Genomic DNA, 21,753 nt, shown 5'->3' on the forward strand with positions numbered 1-21,753 from the left:
GGCACTGGGGAGCTACAGTTCATTGAGGGAACCATGAATGCCAACATGTACTGTGACATACTGAAGCAGAGCATGATCCCCTCCCTTCAGAGACTGGGCCGCAGGGCAGTATTCCAACATAACATACCCAAACACACCTCCAAGACGACCACTGCCTTGCTAAAGAAGCTGAGGGTAAAGGTGATGGACTGGCCAAGCATGTCTCCAGACCTAAACCCTATTGAGCATCTGTGGGGCATCCTCAAATGAAAGGTGGAGGAGCGCAAGGTCTCTAACATCTAACAGCTCTGTAATGTCGTCATGGAGGAATGGAAGAGGACTCCAGTGGCAACCTGTGAAGCTCTGGTGAATTCCATGCCCAAGAGGCTTAGGGCAGTGCTGGAAAATAATGATGGCCACACAAAATATTGACACTTTGGGCCCAATTTGGACATTTTCACTTAGGGGTGTTCTCACTTTTGTTGCCAGCGGTTTAGACATTAATGGCTGTGTGTTGAGTTATTTTGAGGGGACAGCACATTTACACTGTTATACAAGCTGTACACACACTACTTTACATTGTAGCAAAGTGTAATTTCTTCAGTGTTGTCACATGAAAAGATATAATAAAATGTTTATAAAAATGTGAGGGGTGTACTCACTTTTGTGAGATACTGTATTTAGGTGGGTGCTACACATGATATTGGTTTGCTATAACCCATACTAACTGCAACCAACCCACTTTCACTATTCTGACCACAAAATCTGCTGCAGTCCTGCCTGCTTATAAAGGTATTGCATGTAAATACCCTTCACATAATGTTGTTAATGAAAAAAGTTACTGGTAATTGATTAGTGGAATGCTTGGAGAAGAGTGTTAACATCATTCAGAAAGTCCTTGTCCAATCTGTGGTGGCTGTATTGGTTTTAATTTCTTCAGGCCAAAAAAATTTTAAGCAAGCAAAAGACCTGTTGATTCTGCCAAAAATGCAGCATTACTGTCTTTTCCTAGGAGTTGCATTAGAAGTAAAAGCAATCTTACCTTTCTTCTGTAAACTACTAATCTCCCCCTCCCCAATCCCCTATGTAAAGGAGATGAAACAAGGAATATATTCATACTCCAGCCTGGGTGGCAACCATGGCCTCTTCTATGGATATGAGTCAATGTAGCCACCCAGGAACATGAAGTGGTGTTGCCAGTATTACCAGGTAAAATAAAAGGGGGGGGACTAATGCAGCCACCTCCATAAGGACTGATGCAATATTATACTTTCTTTGGGCTTGATACACTTTTTAGAGGTGTCCCCTTTACCCCTTGTTTAAACGTTGAAGTATATTTACTTCTGTTATTCTGTTCTGTTACTGTTCTAATTTTTACATATTTGTCTTTAGACCAATTTGTGAGATTCCCTGCACTTCCTGCCCCAGAGACAGAATAGGAAGCAAGTGAAAATCTCAATGAGAGAATATTCTCTCCCTGACAGCTGTCTTAGGCCCCTTTTCACACGGGTGCCTCTGCTAAGCGGAATTCGCTTACTCAGAGGGGATCTCTCTGCAGACTGCATAGCAGAGTGGACATGGACACAGTCCCGCTCTCCTCTATGGGGCTATTAACAGACCACCTGTTCTTTTCCATCCGATCCGCCGGACAATAGGACCACCATCCGTCTGTTTTTGGCGGACCGGATCGGATGGCGGTGGGTATCATGACATCCGCCACTCCATAGAAGAGACTGGAGGGTTTGATCAGGTCCGTCTGAAAAACTGACAGGCAGACCTGATCGGACAGCTTGTGTAAAAGGGGCCTATTTCCAGGGAGAGCTATGACATTTTGCATCCCCTTTCCCTCTTTCTCATTGTGGCAGTGATCATCAGGACAAACAGTGGGGGTAAATCTCCTTAAAAGGCATACAGAGTAAAAAAAGCATAAAGACCTAATCCTTTCTCACTCTTATCCAAAAGTAGACTATAAAGCTTTGGCTGGAATTCTACGTTGAAGGCCAAAATGACTGTGTCTCTGCAAAGGGCACCCCAACCCATATATATAGGGCTTAACAGTTCCTCCCAGCAGTTCTCTTCTGCTCTGCAGCTGATGAAAATACCTGGCTCTTTTGGGTAGTGTAGTGACAAGGTCATCCAGTGCCCATGGCGAAGCTGGTAAACTGGGCTAAATTTTTACCTGATCTGGGGGCCCCCCAATAGTCTTCTGCAGCTGGGATCTATGATACTACAGAATGGGCAAAATAAATTTGGGCAGCCTGCATCCCCAGAGTGTCAGTGGACTGCACCTCCATCCCACTTGTGCAGACAATGGACCTAACCATTGGAGACATCGCTTCGCCTCCACTTGAGCTCCTAAAGTTAGGTAAGGCAGCCCCTGACAGCAAGACATGTCAGTAAAGGATGGGCAGGCTGAGTATATGCTCTCAGCTCAGTTAAATATGTTCTACGAGGTTGCAGCCTCATGACGTTGCCCCCCAGTACATAAAGACTCTGCACCCAGGGCAGCTGCTCCTCCTGCCAAGCATCCCACCTCCCCCTCCAGTGCAAGCACTGCTTCCTGGTAATGGGGGGCGTTTGATCTGCTTCCTTATGATGGTTCCCCAGCCCAGCAGCCAATTGCTAGGCCTTGGCACTGTCGCATGTCTACAGGAGTGATGTCAACACAGCCGGTTTTTAGCATCCACTAGGGATCGCAGGTAAGGAGAATATATGGGGGGTTATAGATGCTTTTTCAGAGAGACTGTCCCTTTTGACCTGCATGAGCAAAATTGTGCCTTAACGTGGTGGGATGGGCCACATGGTGGTCTCTGCATGCTGTTCTTGCTCCACTCCTCCACTCCATTCTATGTGGAGTCATCATTTTTAATGATAGATTTTCTGTTGCTGGATATATTGGTTCCTGATGTGATGCTCTTTCCACAGGCTGGTCCTGTTTACACTGGTTACTGCTAATGTCTATGTGGAGAGGACGATCTGTTCCTATATCTTGGGCAATACCCACCCTAGTTATGATCAGACGGTGAGTTCCTTGTTCCTAAAGCATGTAATATTTCATTTTAATGTAGGTTGAGGAGTAAATGAAAGTGGCTGGTGTGAGCAATAAAGTGTGTTTGTTTTTTGTGGTGTGTTTTTTGATTATTTGCAGTGAATATAAACCCAGAAATTTTGTGGTGGCCATTGATGACCTTCTCTAAAAAATACTAGCTGCTATGCTTATCAACTAGCTTCAGAACTTTTCAATTGTTGACCTAGGTTGAAAATAAAGGCGGAATACCAGTTTTATTTTTTAATCAGCATTGCAATATAAAAATAAGCATTAAAAGCAAACAGACAGCTGATCCAGCGCTTCTGGACAAATGACACTTTAAAACAATAAATAAATGAAATATGTGAGCTGCTGCTATAATAAACTATTACTGATAAAAAGCATGTATGTAATTCATAGGTTGAAGCAGCGCTTAAAGGTGATAAAGGTAAAGGTAAAGGTTTGGATAAAATCTATCCACTGTGCCTCCTATGGCTCTTCTCTCACCCACAGAGCTTGTACAGCTCACTTCTGACCGCTGGCAGAAGCGGATCCCTGCATTCCTGCCGCAATCGGAGTCGATCCACTAGCTCCGTCATCCACACGTGGCATTCCGCAGCACTCCCTGCCTGCACGAGGCCTTATGGGTGGGCTTGGGGACACCTGAATAAGGGCAGGAAATCAGGAATGGCGGTTAGCAAGGGTAAGCGGATTAAATTCCCACCGACCCAGGGGAGCCCCCAGGCAGTCTTAGAGGAAGCGGAGGAACACCGTGCCACCTGCAGTCTTCACAGGGCTTCACAAATAAGCCCAATGGAGTCGGCCGACTCCAGACCCCCCTGGCTAGCAGAAATGATGACGGCCACAGCCACCTATATATTAGTATTCCGCGCTCAGGACAGACACCAATACGAACTGCAGCCCCCCCCAGAAAAGGAAAACACCTAGGTGAAGTCCAAATGCTATAAACTATAAAAAAAATAGGGGATTGGCGCTGTTCACTGTTAAAATAATAGTAAAACCTCTCACCACAAGGGAAAAACTGTGTTACAAATCTGAGTAAATAAATTCGTGAAAAAACGGTGAAAAAGTATACTTCAATACGTATAATCCCATAAAATGGTATATATATATCCACGAATATGACTGAGGCTACCAATAAACATACAAACTACTTATAGTAAAAAACTAAAATATATACAGAAAATAGAAATGAAAAATAAATTAAAATATACAAGAATAACGAAAAAAAACAAAAAATAAAAAAAATGTATGTATATTAAAGGAGTGCCCTGAAAAACAATAAGTGATAAACAATCCAAATGGTGTTATACCAATTATGTGTTTTGGAATCTAAATTGTGATCATGCAAAAAGTGAAACAAAAAATTCTTTGTAAAAAATTTTTTGTGCATTTGGCGCCTCAGATGACGTCTTGATGACGAAACGCGTAAGGCGTGGCCACTTGGAATTTTATCCTGGTGGATGCCATTAAGATCACATTGGTGACACAAGTGGAGAGAAGTCGGTGAAGGGGACATCGATCGCTTGGACCATCGGATTCACGTCTATGTGCCTATTACCCCTGCAGGGGTTGGGCGTTCCGGTGAGTGGGGACACTAGTGGGGGTTCCATATAGGACGGTTCACACCAATCTCAACAGATACATCCAGAACCACTTGGGATGATCAGATTTCTGCACAAGGATTTTTTATATACACAGGACTATTTTTTTGATATATGCATCACACTTTTGATACTTTTGTAATTTTTTTGTATGCACGGACATTTTTTTGGAATTTTTTTAATTTTGTATGCACGGACTATCATCGCTGTTTTTTAGATTTTCTAATATTTTTTATTTTTTTACCATTGCTTAACTTGGTATGTGATCACAATTTCAGATTTTAAATGCACAAAACAATTTTTACAAAGAATTTTTTGTTTCACTTTTTGCATGATCACAATTTAGATTCCAAAACACATAATTGGTATAACACCATTTGGATTGTTTATCACTTATTGTTTTTCAGGGCACTCCTTTAATATACATAAATTTTTTTTTTTTTTCGTTATTCTTGTATATTTTAATTTATTTTTCATTTCTATTTTCTGTATATATTTTAGTTTTTTACTATAAGTAGTTCGTATGTTTATTGGTAGCCTCAGTCATATTCGTGGATATATATATACCATTTTATGGGATTATACGTATTGAAGTATACTTTTTCACCGTTTTTTCACGAATTTATTCAGATTTGTAACGCAGTTTTTCCCTTGTGGTGAGATGTTTTACTATTATTTTAACAGTGAACAGCGCCTATTTTTTATAGTTTTTAGGCCATAGCCACCTGCCAATCCACCCTCACAGCCAAAATTGAAGCAGTGCAGATGGATGTGGGTCTCCTGAGGCAGGATATGGATAAACTCTGCACCAGAGTGGCAGATACTGAGCAGAGAGTTAGCAACAGTGAAGACACCATTGCTGACCATGGCGCAGCACTCCACACGCTTCAAACTAAAGTGATGGCCCTGGAGTACGGAGCGGAGGATGCTGAAAATAGAAACAGACACAACAATCTCCGCATAGTGGGCCTGGCTGAGGCCTCCGGGAGCCCCCCCCCCCCCCGCGCAAACCTTCATTCTACGCCTCCTTAACTTCAGGGACAGAGACGAGATTCTCCGTGCATCCAGAGGGGTAGGAGACCTGCGTTATCAGAATAACAATCTGATGATTTTTCCTGATTATTCTATGGAAACCTAGAAGCTTAGAAAATCGTTTGACCATGTCAAGGCAGCTATGAGGGCGCACAATATTCGCTACAGTGTCCTCTTTCCTGCTCATCTGTGGGTTCAGGATGAAGAGTCGACCCCCCTTTTTCAACTCTCCCAGGGAGGCCTCCGCCTGGCTGGACTCGCTACCCCGGGACCGCTGATCAGGGGAATAGTACTTGAGTACCTGTTAACACCCCTAGAGATGTCATAGGTTTGGGCCTCGGCCTGTCAATTCTTCCAGCACAGCCCCTTGGAAGTAACTACTAGATCACTGCCTGTTGCAGTTGCACCTGTTGTGCCAAGTACACATGTTTGGGGCCGAATGCACCATGTAAGTGGGTTCGCCCCTCTGGTGTGGCTAAGAAAGTGCCCCTGGCAAAGACAAGGCCAGGAGATCCCTGCAACCGCTTGTTTTGTTATTCTTCCATATCCCTCTTTTCCTCAGGGTTGCAGGAAGTCTACCGGACATACCAATGCACCGATGGATTCTTATTTCCCTTTACTGCTGGGACTTTTTATTTGCCCTCGAAGTCTCCCTCTGACCTCTGGGTCCAGGCAGTGCATTTTCACAAGTGGCGGATGTCTCGGCCGTTGAAGAGCCGCTCATCTTTCTCCTTGACCCCCCCAGATACTGTCCGGAGTGGTGGGGATCGCCACTTGCACAGGACCCCCCTTTGCAGCCGGCGAGCTGATTATGTTTGGGTTGGATACCCGCCTCAGTTCTAGGGGGTTGGATGGGGAGGGGGGTGGGAAAGATTGCCCCAGCGAGGCTGTTATATGGTTTTTGTTTGTCTGTGTAAAAAAGATATGCTAATGTCATCTCTCTTTATTGCACTACAAATGTCAGCATTGCATTTTTGTTTTTACTGTCTCCTCCGAGTCCTGCAGGTAGTCCCAGGGTGGCTGCACCCTTCTAATCCTCTTAATGCTAACTAGATAGTTGATCATGCCGAACCTTAACATTTTGTCCTGGAACACCAGGGGTCTGAACTCCCCGGTCAAGAGGTCTCTGGTGTTTCAGTTCATTAATGCCTATAACCCCCATATTTGTATTCTACAAAAGACTCACTTAGTGGGCAGTAGAACTATGGCCCTTAAAAAGCCCTAGATTGGATACCATTACCACTCCACGTACTCTAATTTTGCAAGGGGCGTTGGCATACTGGTACATAAATCTATCCCCTTTAGACTACTGGATTTAGTGCTGGACTCGGAGGGCAGATATGTGCTCGTTCACGCTCAAGTCTGTTCAATGAAATGGGTTGTAGCGGATTTATATTTGCCTCCCCCAGCATCTTTGTCTCTTTTGAATCAGATCACCTCAAAAATCTCCACCTGGTCCCTGATCCTGACATGGATAGAATGTCTGTCTGCAAGTGGTAGTTCGCACTCAGGTCTGGAGGAATGGGCGGAGACATAAGGCCTGACAGATGTGTGGCGATGGAGGCATCCTCAAACTTGGGCCTACACCTGTCACTCTGCATCTCACTGCTCCTTCTCTAGGATTGACCTGGCTTATGCTGGAAGAGCGGCCTTGCCTAGAGCCACAGAAATTAAAATACTCCCTAGGGGTATATCTGACCATGCACCGCTGCTGCTGATCATGGACCTGTCCTCGGGCCCCCGGAGGCCACATTGTGGAGGCTCTCCAGGTTCTGGGTGTCAGATGAGGCGGTGGATGGACAGTTCAGGGAGGCACTTCGGGAGTTCTGGGTGACTAACCTGGGGTCGGCACCCGCGCTGGTAGTATGGGACTCTTTTAAAGCCTACACGCGGGGACAATATCAGTCCATTATTGCCAAAGTACATAGGGAAAGGAGGGCTGAACTGCACAGTGCAGAAAGGCAGGCGGGCCTGCAGGAAGCAAGATTTGTTAGATCAAGGGATCCCCAGGGCTATGTCAAATTACAGTCTCTGACTGGGGAGGTGCTGCGAATTCGTACCTCTCTCACTCAGAAACGAATGCTAGCCCAATCGCACCGTATTTTTGAGCAGGGAGAGAGGTCGGGGAAACTGCTGGCTTGGCTATCACAGGAGCAGGCGGGGGATTTGTGTATCTCACATACAGGGCCATAGTGGAGAGATTCTTTACACTCCTTATGAACTGGCCTCCTACCTAGATCCCACTGACTTTCCAGTTCTGACCTGGAAATACCATGACGCGCTTGGCGCACCCATTACGATAGTGGAAATTTTGAAGGCGCTTAAAACAATCCAATCGGGCAAGACTCCAGGCCCGGACGGTATACCGGTTGAATTTTACAAGCAGTATGCCAAGGAACTAGCTGTCAGACTGCACACTATGTTGCTAGAGGCACAAACGAAAGAGGAACTCCCGCCCTCCCTGAGCGACGCGGTAGTGGTGGTGATTCCTAAGCCTGGAAAGGACCCCTCCCTATGCTCCTCATACCATCCTATCTCATTGATAAATGTGGATGCGAAACTGTTGGCCGAAGTTCTGGCCAACAGGCTGAGCACAGTTATACTAGCATTAGTCCACCTGGACCAAACTGGGTTTATGTCTGGGAGAGGCACGGACATTAATATTAAGAGACTTTTCACACACATGGCCAGGGCCGATTCTGAATCGGCAGGCGTGGTGACCTCCCTTGATGCTGAAAAAGCATTTGATTCGGTGGAGTGGGGCTACCTCTGGGGGGTTCTTTCCAGGTTTGGATTTGGTTCTGGGTTCATGACCTGGCTCCGCATGCTCTATGCTGATCCGAGAGCCAGAGTCCACATGAATGGCTGCCTTTCGGATAGTTTCCCTCCAGGGAGAGGGGTTGTGAGTTCAAATCCCAGTACCGGCATGATTTGATTCAAAAATTAAATGACCTACCTGCCCAAGTATGAGGCTGATGATATGGGTGACATTGGTTGGCACCATAAGGGGACCTGCAACTTGGGGTGGGGTGATAGGAAGTGACTGGTAAAAAGGGTGTGGAGATGGGAACTGATGGGGGAAGTGACTGGTAAAAAGGGCAAGCAAAGTCTCACAATTGGTTGGGTAACTGCTGGACAGAGGAGTGGGCCAGAAGCTGCATGGTTGGGAGAATGCTGAACTGGGGTTTGGGAGACAGGGCACATCAGTGGGTATGGGAGGGCCCCAAAAAAGGAGTGCAGGATAGGGGGGATGCTGAAAATGGATGGGGGAGAGGGATTGGGGTGAAGGAGTCTCAAGAGCAAGGGTAGATAAGGGAATGCTGAAAGTGGGGTGCAGTGGGCAAGGAAGAGCTTGTGGAAAGAAGGGAATTGGGGGGAACAGGGGTTCAAGGGGGTGGGCGGTAGATAAGGGAATGCAGAAAGTGGGGGGGAAACTGCTTCTGGAAAGACTGAGAAGAGGATTGGGGGGGGGGGAGGGGTTCAAGGAGGGGGGTGTAGATAAAGGAATGGTGGGCAAGGACGGGAAAGGGGGGGGTGTGGGGTTAGGGGTGGAGGAATGACAAAAATGGGTCGAGGGAGGGGAACCTCCCTTGTGGTTTGTCCCTAAATAGCCCACCTCCTAATCTATTGCTGCAGGGAATCTATTTTACTGCTTTTCTTGATATCATTACCAAATGCCATACAAATTACCTCAAAATAATTGGTTCTATATTGTCTAAAAGGGACGGGTAGAAGGGAATTTGGGCGAGTAGGGGTTCAAGTGGGGGGGGGGGGGTAGATAAGGAAATGCAGAAAGTGGGGGGGGGGGGGTGCTTGTGGAAAGACTGAGAAGAGGATTGGGGGGGGGGGTGCAGATAAGGGAATGGTGGGCAAGGAAGAGCAAAGTGTTTGTGGAAAGGGGAAAGGGGGGGTGTGCGGATAGGGGTGGAGGAAAAACAAAAATGGGTTGCTGCTTTTCTTGATATCATTACCAAATGTCATACAAATTGGGGAGGTCGATTGTTGCTGGTGGGGGACCTATTGTTGCTGGGGGGGGGGGTCTTATGTTGCTGGGGGGTCAGTTGTTGCTGAAAGAGATCTACTGTTGGGGGAGGGGTCTATTGCTGATGGCAGCCAGACAGACTATTAATGCTGGGTGTGCGGAGATCTGTTGATGCTGCTGGGAGTCTATTGTTGCTGGCGGGGAAATTTTGTTGTGGTTGGTCCATTGTTGTTAGGGGGATCTATTGTTGCTGGCTGCAGGGGATCAATTTTACTGCTTTTCTTGATATCTTTACCAAATTCCATACAAATTACTTAGCACCTCAAAATGATACTTGGTTCTAGATTGTCTAAAAGGGACGGTACTGTGAGGTGGGTAGGGGCGAAGAAAAGGGGTGACTCGGAAAGGGGGAGTTCCTGCACCTATTGTCTGAGAAAAAAAGCCCTGTTCAGGAGTATGCGGTGTGCAGAGTTCAGGAGTATGCAGTGTACAGCACGCAGAGCTCAGGGGTGTGCTGTGCAGAGTTCAGGGCCCTATCTCTCCTTGCAAGAAGATTGTTCTCCCTCTCATATTCTGGAGATCTGTCCCTGCTGTTAGTGTGTGAAGGGAACTGTTAGATCTGGGAGTCTCTGAGAGCAAAGCTGTCCCTTGCAAACACAGAAGGCTTCAGTGTTGACAAGTGACAGCGGGGAGGGGGAGAGCCAGAGGTGGCGGAATGGAATTCTGGCTGCAAAACTGCATGTGAGGGCCACATTACAAGGCCCTGGGGGGCCGGATTTGGCCTGTGGTTCTTGTGTTTGACATGTGTTGCAGATGATCCAGCTATATCCGTACACATGTGTAGGTATAGTATTATCTATTATTATTATTATTATTATTATGCATTGGCTGTTTGAAGTTGTAGAATACCCAGGGTGAAGATGCAATTTGTTGATCAGAATATATGCAGGTGTCCAGACAGAGCTTCCACTTTTTTGGTGGAGGGCCACTTTAGGACAAAAAGGCTTTGATGGAGCAACAAGGTGTAGACTGGAACTCTCGAAACCTGATTCTGTCGGAAACCGGCTTAGTTTACTGCTACAACCCTAAACTTGGTTTCACTTTCTTCTACAGAACAGACCACCTTGACTATTACCTGTGTTTTTCTTCTCTATTAAAGTTCTGATCTACACTACTGGCTCTCCATTTCATCCCTTCCTTCAGTGCCATTTCCATTCCACCAGTGTCCTAGTAGCTTCTTAACAGGAGCATACAGATAAAAAAAAAATTCCAAATGGGAAGCAGGAAGTTTTTCACATGGTCAAGTCAGAGGTAGCCACCAAGATCTTGGACCTCAAAAAAGGCCCACAAAGGTTCAACCCTTGTCCGGCTCTACTGAATATGAAAGTGAAGAGTTGAGTCATTTTTACTTCAAGTAAACTTTTCCATGATTACCATTTACATCCGTGTACGTGACTTAAGTATGCATTCTCATTTGAGCACTTTAAAATGTATTTCTTATTTAAACTGTTCCTATGGAGGTTTTTTTTATTATCAACTGCATTCCTATCATAAGAGATGAACAACAACTCTTGCGAAAGCATGGGCCATGACAGGTCCTCTTTATGGAGAGATCTAGGGTGTAATAAAATCCCTTTGAGAGTATGGAGTTAGGATGTCTGACAAGGCTCCGTTATTTCTTAACTATTGTAAGTACCTACAGCGGTGGCGCAGTGGGTAAAGTGCCTGAAGTTTTAACGTGGGGTCATGAGTTTGAATCCCTGCCGTCTGCTAGTTTTGTTATGTGTGGTGCGATTACCATTTACATCCGTGTACGTGACTTAAGTATGCGTTCTCATTTGAGCACTTTAAAATGTATTTCTTATGTAAACTGTTCCTTTTTGGAGATTTTTTTTTTTGATCAACTGCATTCCTATCATAAGGGATGAACAACAACTCTTGCGAACGCAAAGGCCATGACAGGTCCTCTTTATGGAGTGATCTATGGTGTAATAAAATCCCTTTGAGAGTAAGTAGTTAGGATGTCTGACAAGGCCCCATTTTTTCTTCCCTATTGTAAGTACCTACAGAGGTGGCGCAGTGGCAAAAGCACAGGCTGTGTTAACGTGGGGTTGTGAGTTCAAATCCCAGTACCGGCTTGATTTGATTCAAAAATTGGGTAAAGAAAATGACCTACCTGCCCAAGTATGAGGCTGATGATATGGGTGACATTGGTTGGCACCATAAGGGGACCTGCAACTTGGGGTGGGGCGATAGGAAGTGACTGGTAAAAAGGGTGTGGAGATGGGAACTGATGGGGGAAGTGACTGCTAAAAAGGGCAAGAAAAGTCTCACAACTGGTTGGGTAACTGCTGGACAGAGGAGTGAGCCAGGAGCTTCATGGTTCTGAGAATGCTGAACTCGGGTTTGGGAGACAGGGCACATCAGTGGGTATGGGAAAGCCCCAAAAAGGGGTGTGCTGAGATGCTGAAAATGGGTGGAAGAGAGGGATTGGGGTGAAGGAACCTCAAGAGCACAGGTAGATAAGGGAATGCTGAAAGTGGGGTGCAGTGGGCAAGGAAGAGCAGAGTGTGTGTGTGTGGAAAGAAGGGAATTGGGGGGAGCAGGGGTTCAAGTGGGGGGGGGTGGTAGATAAGGGAATGCAGAAAGTGGGGGGAAAGTGCTTGTGGGAAGACTGAGAAGAGGATGTAGATAAAGGAATGGTGGGCCTAATCTATTTCTGCAGGGGATCTATTTTACTGCTTTTCTTGATATCATTACCAAATGCCATACAAATTACTTCAAAATGATTGGTTCTATATTGTCTAAAAGGGACGGTACTGGGAGGTGGGTAGGGGGCGGAGAAAAGGGGTGACTCGGAAAGGGGGACTTCCTGCACCTATTGTCTGAGAAAAAAAAAGCCCTGGTGGTAGGTATGGTGGAGGAGAAGGTGTCCCTCTATGCAGACGACACCCTGCTCTATCTTGCAGACACCTCCTGATCATTGCAGAGGGCTTTAGATTTATTTGAGAGGTTTTGTAGATTCTTGGGTATCCATATAAACTGGGGCAAGTCGGTCCTATTCCCACTACATTCTTCCTCTCCTAGGTTGGACACAGGCACCCCTCTCAAGTGGGTTGAGGAATTCACCTACTTGGGTATAAAGATTACGGGTATTACACGAGAATTCATAGAGAAGAATGTACAACCCCTTATGTCCCAACTAACGGCCAAATGTGCAGCATGGCGTACCCTTCCACTGACACCGGTGGGCAGAGTCAATCTCCTGAAAATGATTTTCCTTCCGAAATTTTTATATTTTTTTTTCCGCAACACCCCATCACATATACCCAAGGCCTTTTTTAGGCGTCTTGAGGGCGTTTTGACCACGTTTGTTTGGGCTGCGAGACCACCTAGAGTGACAAAGTGCATAACCTTCCCCTATCGGGTGGAAGTTTGGCGATGCCTAACTTCCTCATATACTACTGGGTGGCTGTCCTTGTCACGGTACGCTGGTGGTTCTCCCAGCCCAGGCAAAATCCGGCGGTGAGACTGGAGGCGGCTGTCCTGGGGTCCTACACGGCACTGAGCAATCTGGTGTTTCCGGGGAACAAAGCTCCCCACTCCCTGATGGCTCCCATGAAGACAACAATCAGGGTTTGGCAGGAGGCTAGAGCGATATACCACAAACCAAGCTGCATATCCCCACACACGCCAATTTGGGGGAATATCACACTTTCCCATCTATACGACATACCGGATCCATCCCAATGGGCTAAGTGGGGGATTACCACTCTAAACCATATTGTGCATTACGGGACGATTATGCCCTTCTCGGAACTGAAACGTCTATACTCATTGCCCAACTCTTTTGAATTCAGGTACTGGCAACTGAGACATGCTATGAGGGCTCAGTTTGCAGAAATGCTGACACTTGAACCTGACTCTATTGAATGCCTGCTGATCTCCAGTGTAATGGGGAAACCCCTCTCCACCCTTTATCTCTGATGGTAGCCCATGACAAAAAATCCACCCGTTCCCTAGATAAATGGAGGGAGGACATTCCAGCCCTGGGGGAGGAGGAATGGGAAGACTGTATCTACCTACATCCCAACTATGATAGCGGCTAAAGACAGGTTCATTCAACTAAAGTTAATTCACAGGGCGTACTACACCCCGCATAGAATGACCAGCATATACCTGCACCTTGAGCCCGGCTGTCCTAGATGTGCTACAGAGGTTGGGACATTCTGGCATATGGTTTGGGCATGTCCTAAAATCCGGACTTACTGGGAAGACGTAACCGGGAAATTGAGCGAACTGCAAGGGACACGAGTGCCAGCGGAAACTTTGGTGCTCCTATTGAGCTACCTGGGGGAGGTTGAAGGGGACAGGTACACCAAACTCTGTATCACCTTTTCACTGTTTTATGCCAGGAGGGAGATAATGCTGCATTGGAAATCAGCCAATCCCCCCACCCTTGAATCCTGGCAAAAGGCGGTCGATCTAGTATTACCTCTGTACAAACTTACCTATGAAAGTAGGCAATGTCCAGGTAAATTCGACAAGGTATGGTCAGCGTGGGTGGATATTGGGGGTAGGGGATCGGGGAGGGGTGGGACCGTGTGATGGATCTCCCCCCCGCCTCGCATAACCTTCCAACATGCTTATTAAAGAGTATCCCACATAGCGCTGGCATAATTCTGTTTGTCCCCCCCCCCCAGGCTTTGGCACCCTTTTTAGAATTGAGAGCAAGACAATGGGAAAATCATAGCTGGTAATTCACCCTGAATTAAAAAGATCTTATCGATTGCACCATGGATAATGGGATAGGATAATGACCTCAGGATGTAGATCACATCTATTGTTGTAATATGCTTGAACATGTATGAAAATATGTTGCTGACTATGATGTAATGCTAATTTGTCAATAAACATTTTTCTGTTAAAAAAAAAAAAAAAAAGCTGCATGGTTGTTTGTCTCCTCTTACCCATTCCCAAGAGGGGTGGAAAAATACCACTGTGGCCCTCGTGTAAAAGCCGCAGCTCTCAAAGCCGCTCTCACCATACCTTTTGGCCTCAGTGAAAGTATTAGACTTTACAATCACACTTAGTAGCATACACCTCCTTAAAGTGGAGGGCCACCCTGAAAAAAAAAAATCACCAAAAATCCTAAAAAAAAATAAATTTAAACTTACCTAAACCCTTGTTGCTAGGCAGTCTTCCTAATCTGCCTCTTCGTATTCCGCGGTGAGTTCTTCTCCTCGGTGAGCGGCCCCGTTGTCTTCTGGGAACTGTGTGTGTTCCCAGAACACCACGGGGCCATTCACAGAACGGAGCGCCGCTCGCGCATGCGCAGTAGGAAACTGGCAGTGAAGCCGCAAGGCTCCACTGCTTGTTTCCCTTTCCTAGGATGGCGGTGCCGGGACCCGAGAGCCGAGGGACGGGTCGGCCTCGGGTGGCCAACATCGTGGGCACCCAGGACAGGTAAGTACTTATTTAAAGTCAGCAGCTACAGTGTTAGTAGCTGCTGACTTTAATTTTTTTTTTTTTTTTTTAGGACGGAATCCCGCTTTAAGGCATAAAGTAAAAACTAAAGACGCAACTTTTTTTTTTCTTCCTCCTCTTACTGTTTGGGTGTAACCCAACATTTGGGATTTTCAGTGATAATGGTAATCATGATAAGTAGAGAGTCTCAATAACTGGGCTGCACAGCCATATAAACCTGACAGGCTTTCTAATCCCTTTCTAAAGTTTTGCCGCGTTGGTTATACTTTAATTTATATTTACACTGCAGCTGTGGCCCTGTGGTTGGGAACCCTTGCAGAGACTCTGGGCTATGGGCCCCAGATTGTGGGCTTTTGCCCCAAAGCGATGCCACTGTGCAGAGTAGACACGGACACAGTCCTGCTCTCCTCTATGGGGCTATCGGATGGAAACAGACCACCCATTCATTTCCATCCGATCCGCCGGACAATAGGACCACCATCCGTCTGTTTTTGGCGGACCGGATCGGATGGCGTTGGGTATCATGACATCCGCCACTCCATAGAAGAGACTGGAGGGTTCGATCAGGTCCGCCTGAAAAACCGAGACTGCAGCTCTGACCAAAGTTGAATAATGCCCTTGCTATAGGTGTGGGTAATTTACTTAACTCAGCAAGCCTGACCTGAATACTTCCAGAACGTTGCTAAGTAGCAGCGGCCCATCCATTATGGGTGCCCCCCCCCCCCCCCCCTCTCCTCGCCACCCACTATATGTAGTGGATGGATTCATGCATAGCATGAATTTATCCACTGCCGCCCCCTATTCATATGTCCGGCCCCTTTAAGGGCATCGGGCGCATTGATTACAGTGGCCGCCAGGGGTTTTTTTTCAACCGATTTTTAGAGCCGGGGGTGGCAGTTGTGCTAGTGCCCCCCCCAAAAAAAAACCCCACCAGCAGCCACTGTTAAGAGGCCTAGCTATTACTGTTTATCTCCACCATCCCTGAAACAAGCTCTTTCTCTGATCCAAATCGTCTTTCATGCACATTTTCTGCCCCGATACAGTAACTCAGAGTTTGAGAGCCCACTCCTTTGGTGAAGGTGAACTGTAATAGCTAGGCCTCTCTTTGCAATGTCCTGGGAATTTTCAGGTCGGGCTTCATGAGGAACGTAAATGGCCTACACCTATAGCAAGGGCATTTTTCACCTTTAGTCAGAGCTGCACAGTTTTTTTTTTTTTTTTTTATACTCTACAGACACCCCTTATCTGCATATGTAGTGTGTGTTTTTTTTTTTTTTTTGGTTTGGTAAAGGTGAACTAACACATTTAAGTCACATGAGGAGCAAGAAATTAATTTAGGTGGCCGCATTAGAGCATATCAGCAGTTATTCCCAAAACTTCTATAGCCATAAACTTCCAGGGAATAATTTGCATCCGCTCCTTTAACTGCAGAGTTGGGAAACGCTATGGGGGAGATTTACGAAAGCTGGTGCACACAAAATCTGGTGCAGCTATGCAAAGTAACCAATTGGCTTTTAGATTTTGTCAAAGTTTAATTGAACAAGCTGAAGTTAGAAGCTCATTGGTTACTATAAACTGCTGCACCAGATTCTGTGTGCACAAGCTTTAGTAAATATCCCCCCTTTGTGGCTTTGTCATCTCCATTCTCCCTCCATTGTGTATTTTGAAGGAAATCTATAGCTTTTTCAGTGTGGTGTGCATTTTTATTATTTATTTTTACTAAATGCTTTATTAGGACCTCCATAGAAGTCTATGTTCACTTCTCTGGCTGTTTCCCAGGAGAATGTTGCTTTCTGGATTGGAATAGCCCGCAAGATCTCCATTTCACTTGGTCTATTGGTCCTCCTCTACTTCTCTGTGACTTACCGTGATGTACAGCGACAGAGCCTGGAAGTGCTCCAGGGGCTGCAGGAAACAAAAGCTGAACTGCAGACTATTATACGGGAGGCAGGTATGTACTCTACCTCTCATTTACTCCATTTTTAATATTTCAGTAGCACTACTTGAATTGTGAAATAAAGTCTTCCTTGACTTCGGATTTATGGAAAAATGTACAAAGGTGCATTAGGGTGACATTTATGAATGGCATGCCACTAACGCTCGGTTACATGTGAAGGAATGTCAACCTTACAGCTGTGCAATGGTGTAAGCAAGCCATAAGGTTTAGCTCCTCTGCCAGGGTTTTTATTGCTATCTACCATCCCACAGCAGAGATTCCCATTTGTCACCTCCAGATATGAGAATTTCTTCTACAGAGGAACACAAAGTAAAAACACGCTAATTCTGTTAGTAGGGTTAGGAACCACTGTTAGAGGTGTGTGTGTGGTTTTTTTTATTTATTTATTTATTTTTTCACTATTTCCATCGAGAGAAGTCCTTGAAGGAAAAAGTGAAGAAAGGTCACCCCAATGGGGATATAGACCACAATAAAAACCTGAGTTTTGCAGAAACACACTACAGCTCATTTAACATGCTTTCCTATGGCTGTAGTTCACATCTGTGTATTTTATGGAAAGGTCCAGGGACTTGTTTTTTGGTTTCATAGACTTCAATGGATCAAAAGCGTGTATTGCAAAATGCACCTGCAATATGCAAACTGCAACCTGAATAGGTGTGAATCAGGCTTTAAAACGAAATGATGGACAGCAGTTAGTAGGACCTCTCCTCTCACCAGCTGTCAGGTGCACTATAAAATATTATGGACACCTGACCTTCACACCTACTATATGTCCAAAAGATATGGCCACCCCACCAGATTGGAGTTTGGTTAATCCCAGTGAAAGGTACTATTGGTGCTCCAGCATACAAAGATGTTTTAGATGATTGTGCCCTTTTAATATTTTGACAACACTTTGGAGAAGGTTAACTTATGTTCCAGCACAGGGGGCCCAGCTCCATAAAAATATGGTTTGAGGGCTAAGTACAGAGGAAATAGTGGCCTGCACAGAGCTTTGACCTCAACAGTGTAAATTGCAAGCTAGATCTTCACATTCAATGTCCGTATCTGACTTCCTAAAGGCTCTTAGGTCTGCTTTACCTGTATCCTTCCCAGGCAGAGTGGGCAAAAGATCCAGCTGCTCTACAGTACACGGTACACACTGTCTTTTTTTTTTTTTCTTGAGGTTTGTAAAGAGATCTTACAGGTTAATTCTAAACCTTTGTGCTATTATGGAATTTATACAAGTCAGAATTCTACTATCATAGAAACAGCTTGTTGTACATTCTGTGTCCTCTGCAGAGAAGTTGCTGAACAAACCCGAGTATTTTTCGGACAAGATTCTGATGAAGGAAGAGCTGTTTGGGGATTCTGGGATTCCAGATCCTTCATTTCTCAATGAGCTCCCTGTGAAGGGCAGTGTACTGGATTCAATATGCAGTGTACAGCTTGGTGAGTTTTGGCTTAATACTATTGTACTGTCCTTTCATAATTGGAAACCTGGTTCTGATCTCATATTTTGTTTTGACATCAAGGGGGAGATTTACTAAAACTGGAGCACTCAGAATCTGGTGCAGCCGTGCATGATAGCCAATCGGCTTTTAATTTCAGCTTGTTCAATTCAACTTTGACAAAAAAAAAACTGGAACCTGATTGGTTTCTATGCAGAGCTGCACAAGATTTGCAGTCTCCAGGGTTAGTAAATCAATTTCCAAAAGTCTACATGCAATCCTTTACTAATGGTGTGAGGGCCACATTGCAGGTGTTGAAGTCTCTCAATTTTTTTTCTTTTTTCCTGCCAAATGCTAGGTTTTTAGCTGATTTAACTGGAAATGGCATACAGTGTGTTCAGAGGCATACAATGTGTTCAGCGTTAGTAAGAGGTAGAGTCCCCAAAGGACTAAAAGCTCTTATTCATTGTGTATTCATTGACAGCTAGATAGACGTGAGCCATTTCCAGGTCTGTGTGACAGTGGCAGAGATGGCAGCACCAAATTTACCCACATCTAGTAACGACAGGCTTTGGGTTTGTGTCCGTGACATCACTTTTATAACATTTAGACACCGAAAACATTTAAAATTCATTGACAGTGTAATTGATCTGCAGTTGTCATTCTTTTGGCCTGCATTTGACCTGCTTCCAAAATTGCTGTAGACTTGTATGGTAACTCATCTGATGCTAAGAGAAGCCCATAAATACAGCCCCCAAATTTTGGAGGTGGCCCTGTGTAGTTGCAAACTCAAATAATAATTTGGCCCTTTCATTCATGGGGTGTCCTGGCATAGGTGAGTACCAGCCGCATCCCTTATCACAGTTATCCAGAGTGTATCTGAACAGGTCTGTTGGGATGCACTGGGACTGCACAGTAATATTTGGACCTTCTGCACAACTGCTGTACGATATATGGAGATAAGTCTGTGAGTATAGAAGTTATGTTAGTACATTATCTTTCCGAATGGATATTTCCAGGACACTAACTGCTTGCTGTTGGGAGGCAGTTGAGTGACTTTTGGCAGACCCTTAAGGGTGTTGCTAGGATCATGAAAGTTCTGCAGCCCACTTAAACGGAGAACCCTGTGAACGTATGGCGATGTCACACCTTACCTTTCACCCAGTTTGGGCTTCATTTGGATTGGACTTGTCAACTAAGTCAGTCATCCTGGTCATTAAACTACAATTCCGATAAACTTTGAGCGGACCTTACTGGTATCAGATAGAGACACAAATTTAAAATATTATAATTTTTATTGATATCAATATTTTAAAACATATTGGACCAAATGGTCCTAAGAAAAAAAGCACGAATTGGTACAATATATTAATACCTATGTGTAGATTCCATTCCTCATGGTAAGTCTAATGTCCTTCTCAGACTAAACATGTGTTACAAATTTCAGCAAAATGTAACCTAAAAATGTAGGTTTCTCAATGATTTAGTAAGTGATGGATCGGGTTTCCATAGCATTGGCAAGCTTTGCAGAGTCCACTTCCTCAGGATAGAACAGTATCGCAGTGATTGCAAGTCATATGTGTGGGCAGAACAGCCAGTGCAGGTATAAACTACTCCTGGGTGGGCATATGGACAAAGAGGAGACACAGCCAGGAACAGGACACGGCAAGTTGGGGTCCTTCCTTCCCTCAGCTCCTCGCACAGCAGATCGAGGGCCCTTCCTTCTCTCAGCTGTTCTCTCTGTGGGTTCTCATGATGTTTTTGCTCCACTGTCTACTCTCTTCTGTGTCGGAGCTCTGACAGAACAGTAGTGATAAAGTTGGGGCAGGTTCCTGGGTCTATAGATGCCCATGGGCTTACCATACACCTTGGTCCCAATTGTGGAAGCTCCTCTTTTTTACCTGGGTCCTATCAATCAGGTCTTTGTATTGTACTGCTAGGAATGTAACCCAACAATAAAAGATGTCTTCTTTGTTTTAGTAGTCCTTCACCCTCTCTCCTCTGCCTCCTATTTGGTGTATTGCCAGCAGTGCAGTCTGCACCTTGCTGCCAATTATCACATTTAATGAACAGTGAGGGCCCCAGGGTGTTCTTTTGTGCTTTAGCAAATATCCTCTAGCACCCAACCAGTAGACCGCTTGCCTAATGTGAACCAGCTCAGGGCAGCCTACACCATGCTCCCATAATCTTTCATCAGTTGGTTCTTTCAGTGGTTTTCACAACTCTGATCTCCTGCTCTCTGCTCCTCGCAAGCAGCAGAGAGCTCTGTAGTTGTCCCCTCTTTCCAGAGATGAGAGTGACCCAATGATCCTCCTGGTCGGTACATAGTTATAGCGAGGCATTATTTAATTTTGTGAGTAACCTCTAGAAATGGACCTGTGAATGTCAAAAGTGTAAAGTGCTTTTCTAATACACCTCACTCTCATTGTTCTCTGTACAGAGATACAGCAGGTGACCAGCACACCGAAGAGAAGAGCTCGCTCTCCATCCCGCAGTGGAGGACGAAGGAGGAGCAGCAGAATCGCGGAACCAGGGGTCTACAAAATTGAAGTCCCCCAACCAACAGTAAGTGAGGATTAGCCAACAAATTGTCATTGGGTTTCCCTATTGTTAGCGTTGCCCTTAGAGATGACAGACCAGGAAAAGAATATCTAAAGAGACCTGTGATTACAAAAATATTCCCTCTCGTACTAATAATCTCCTCCTAAAAATGCTAGTTGCCTGGCTGCCATAGTCATTCAGTTGCTGTCCTGGAGAAGGTATGCAGATCAGGCATTTTGCGCTTACTTGCTGCTTGTTTGTATCACGACAGCATAGGGTACATCATTTAGTTTACTTTGTATTTGTAGAAGTCCAGTAGTGACAAGCTGGGATACATCTGTTTTTCTGACTCTGCACCTCACTGCAATATCATAGATCTTGCTGTTGCATTTTGAGTATTGATTAGAAGCCAGCGATGAGAATTGAACATCCTTGATATGGCCACTGTAGGTGTGTGTGGTGTTGGGAACTCTGGAATGAAATACATGTACTAAAGGAAACCTGTTCTGAAAGAAACATGGGGCCTGCCGTGGCTTTGTGTTATCTGGACATTCTAGTTGCCAGCCTGTCATACTGATGGCAGTTAGGATCTTTAACCCGGAATAAGTTGAAGATTGGGAGTTCCTTGTGACTTTTCTGATCTGTGTGCTTGTTTACAGATCAGTGACTTGGATAGTATTTAAACCAAAGAT

The 21,753-nt window shown here is 45.3% G+C and overlaps 1 protein-coding gene across 1 annotated transcript in view; it reads left to right on the top strand.

Annotated features, from left to right (window-relative positions):
- Window positions 1–21,753, top strand: part of LOC141108510 (uncharacterized) — an 83,531-nt gene that overhangs the window by 34,515 nt on the left and 27,263 nt on the right. The window contains exons 6-9 of the mRNA XM_073600181.1: window positions 2,905–3,001; window positions 16,913–17,084; window positions 18,372–18,521; window positions 20,961–21,085. Of these exons, the coding sequence (XP_073456282.1) occupies window positions 2,905–3,001; window positions 16,913–17,084; window positions 18,372–18,521; window positions 20,961–21,085 (544 nt within the window). The remainder of the gene's footprint in view (window positions 1–2,904; window positions 3,002–16,912; window positions 17,085–18,371; window positions 18,522–20,960; window positions 21,086–21,753) is intronic.

This window comes from Aquarana catesbeiana, linkage group LG09, assembly GCF_042186555.1.
Source record: "Aquarana catesbeiana isolate 2022-GZ linkage group LG09, ASM4218655v1, whole genome shotgun sequence".
Classification (NCBI taxonomy): Eukaryota; Metazoa; Chordata; class Amphibia; order Anura; family Ranidae; genus Aquarana; species Aquarana catesbeiana.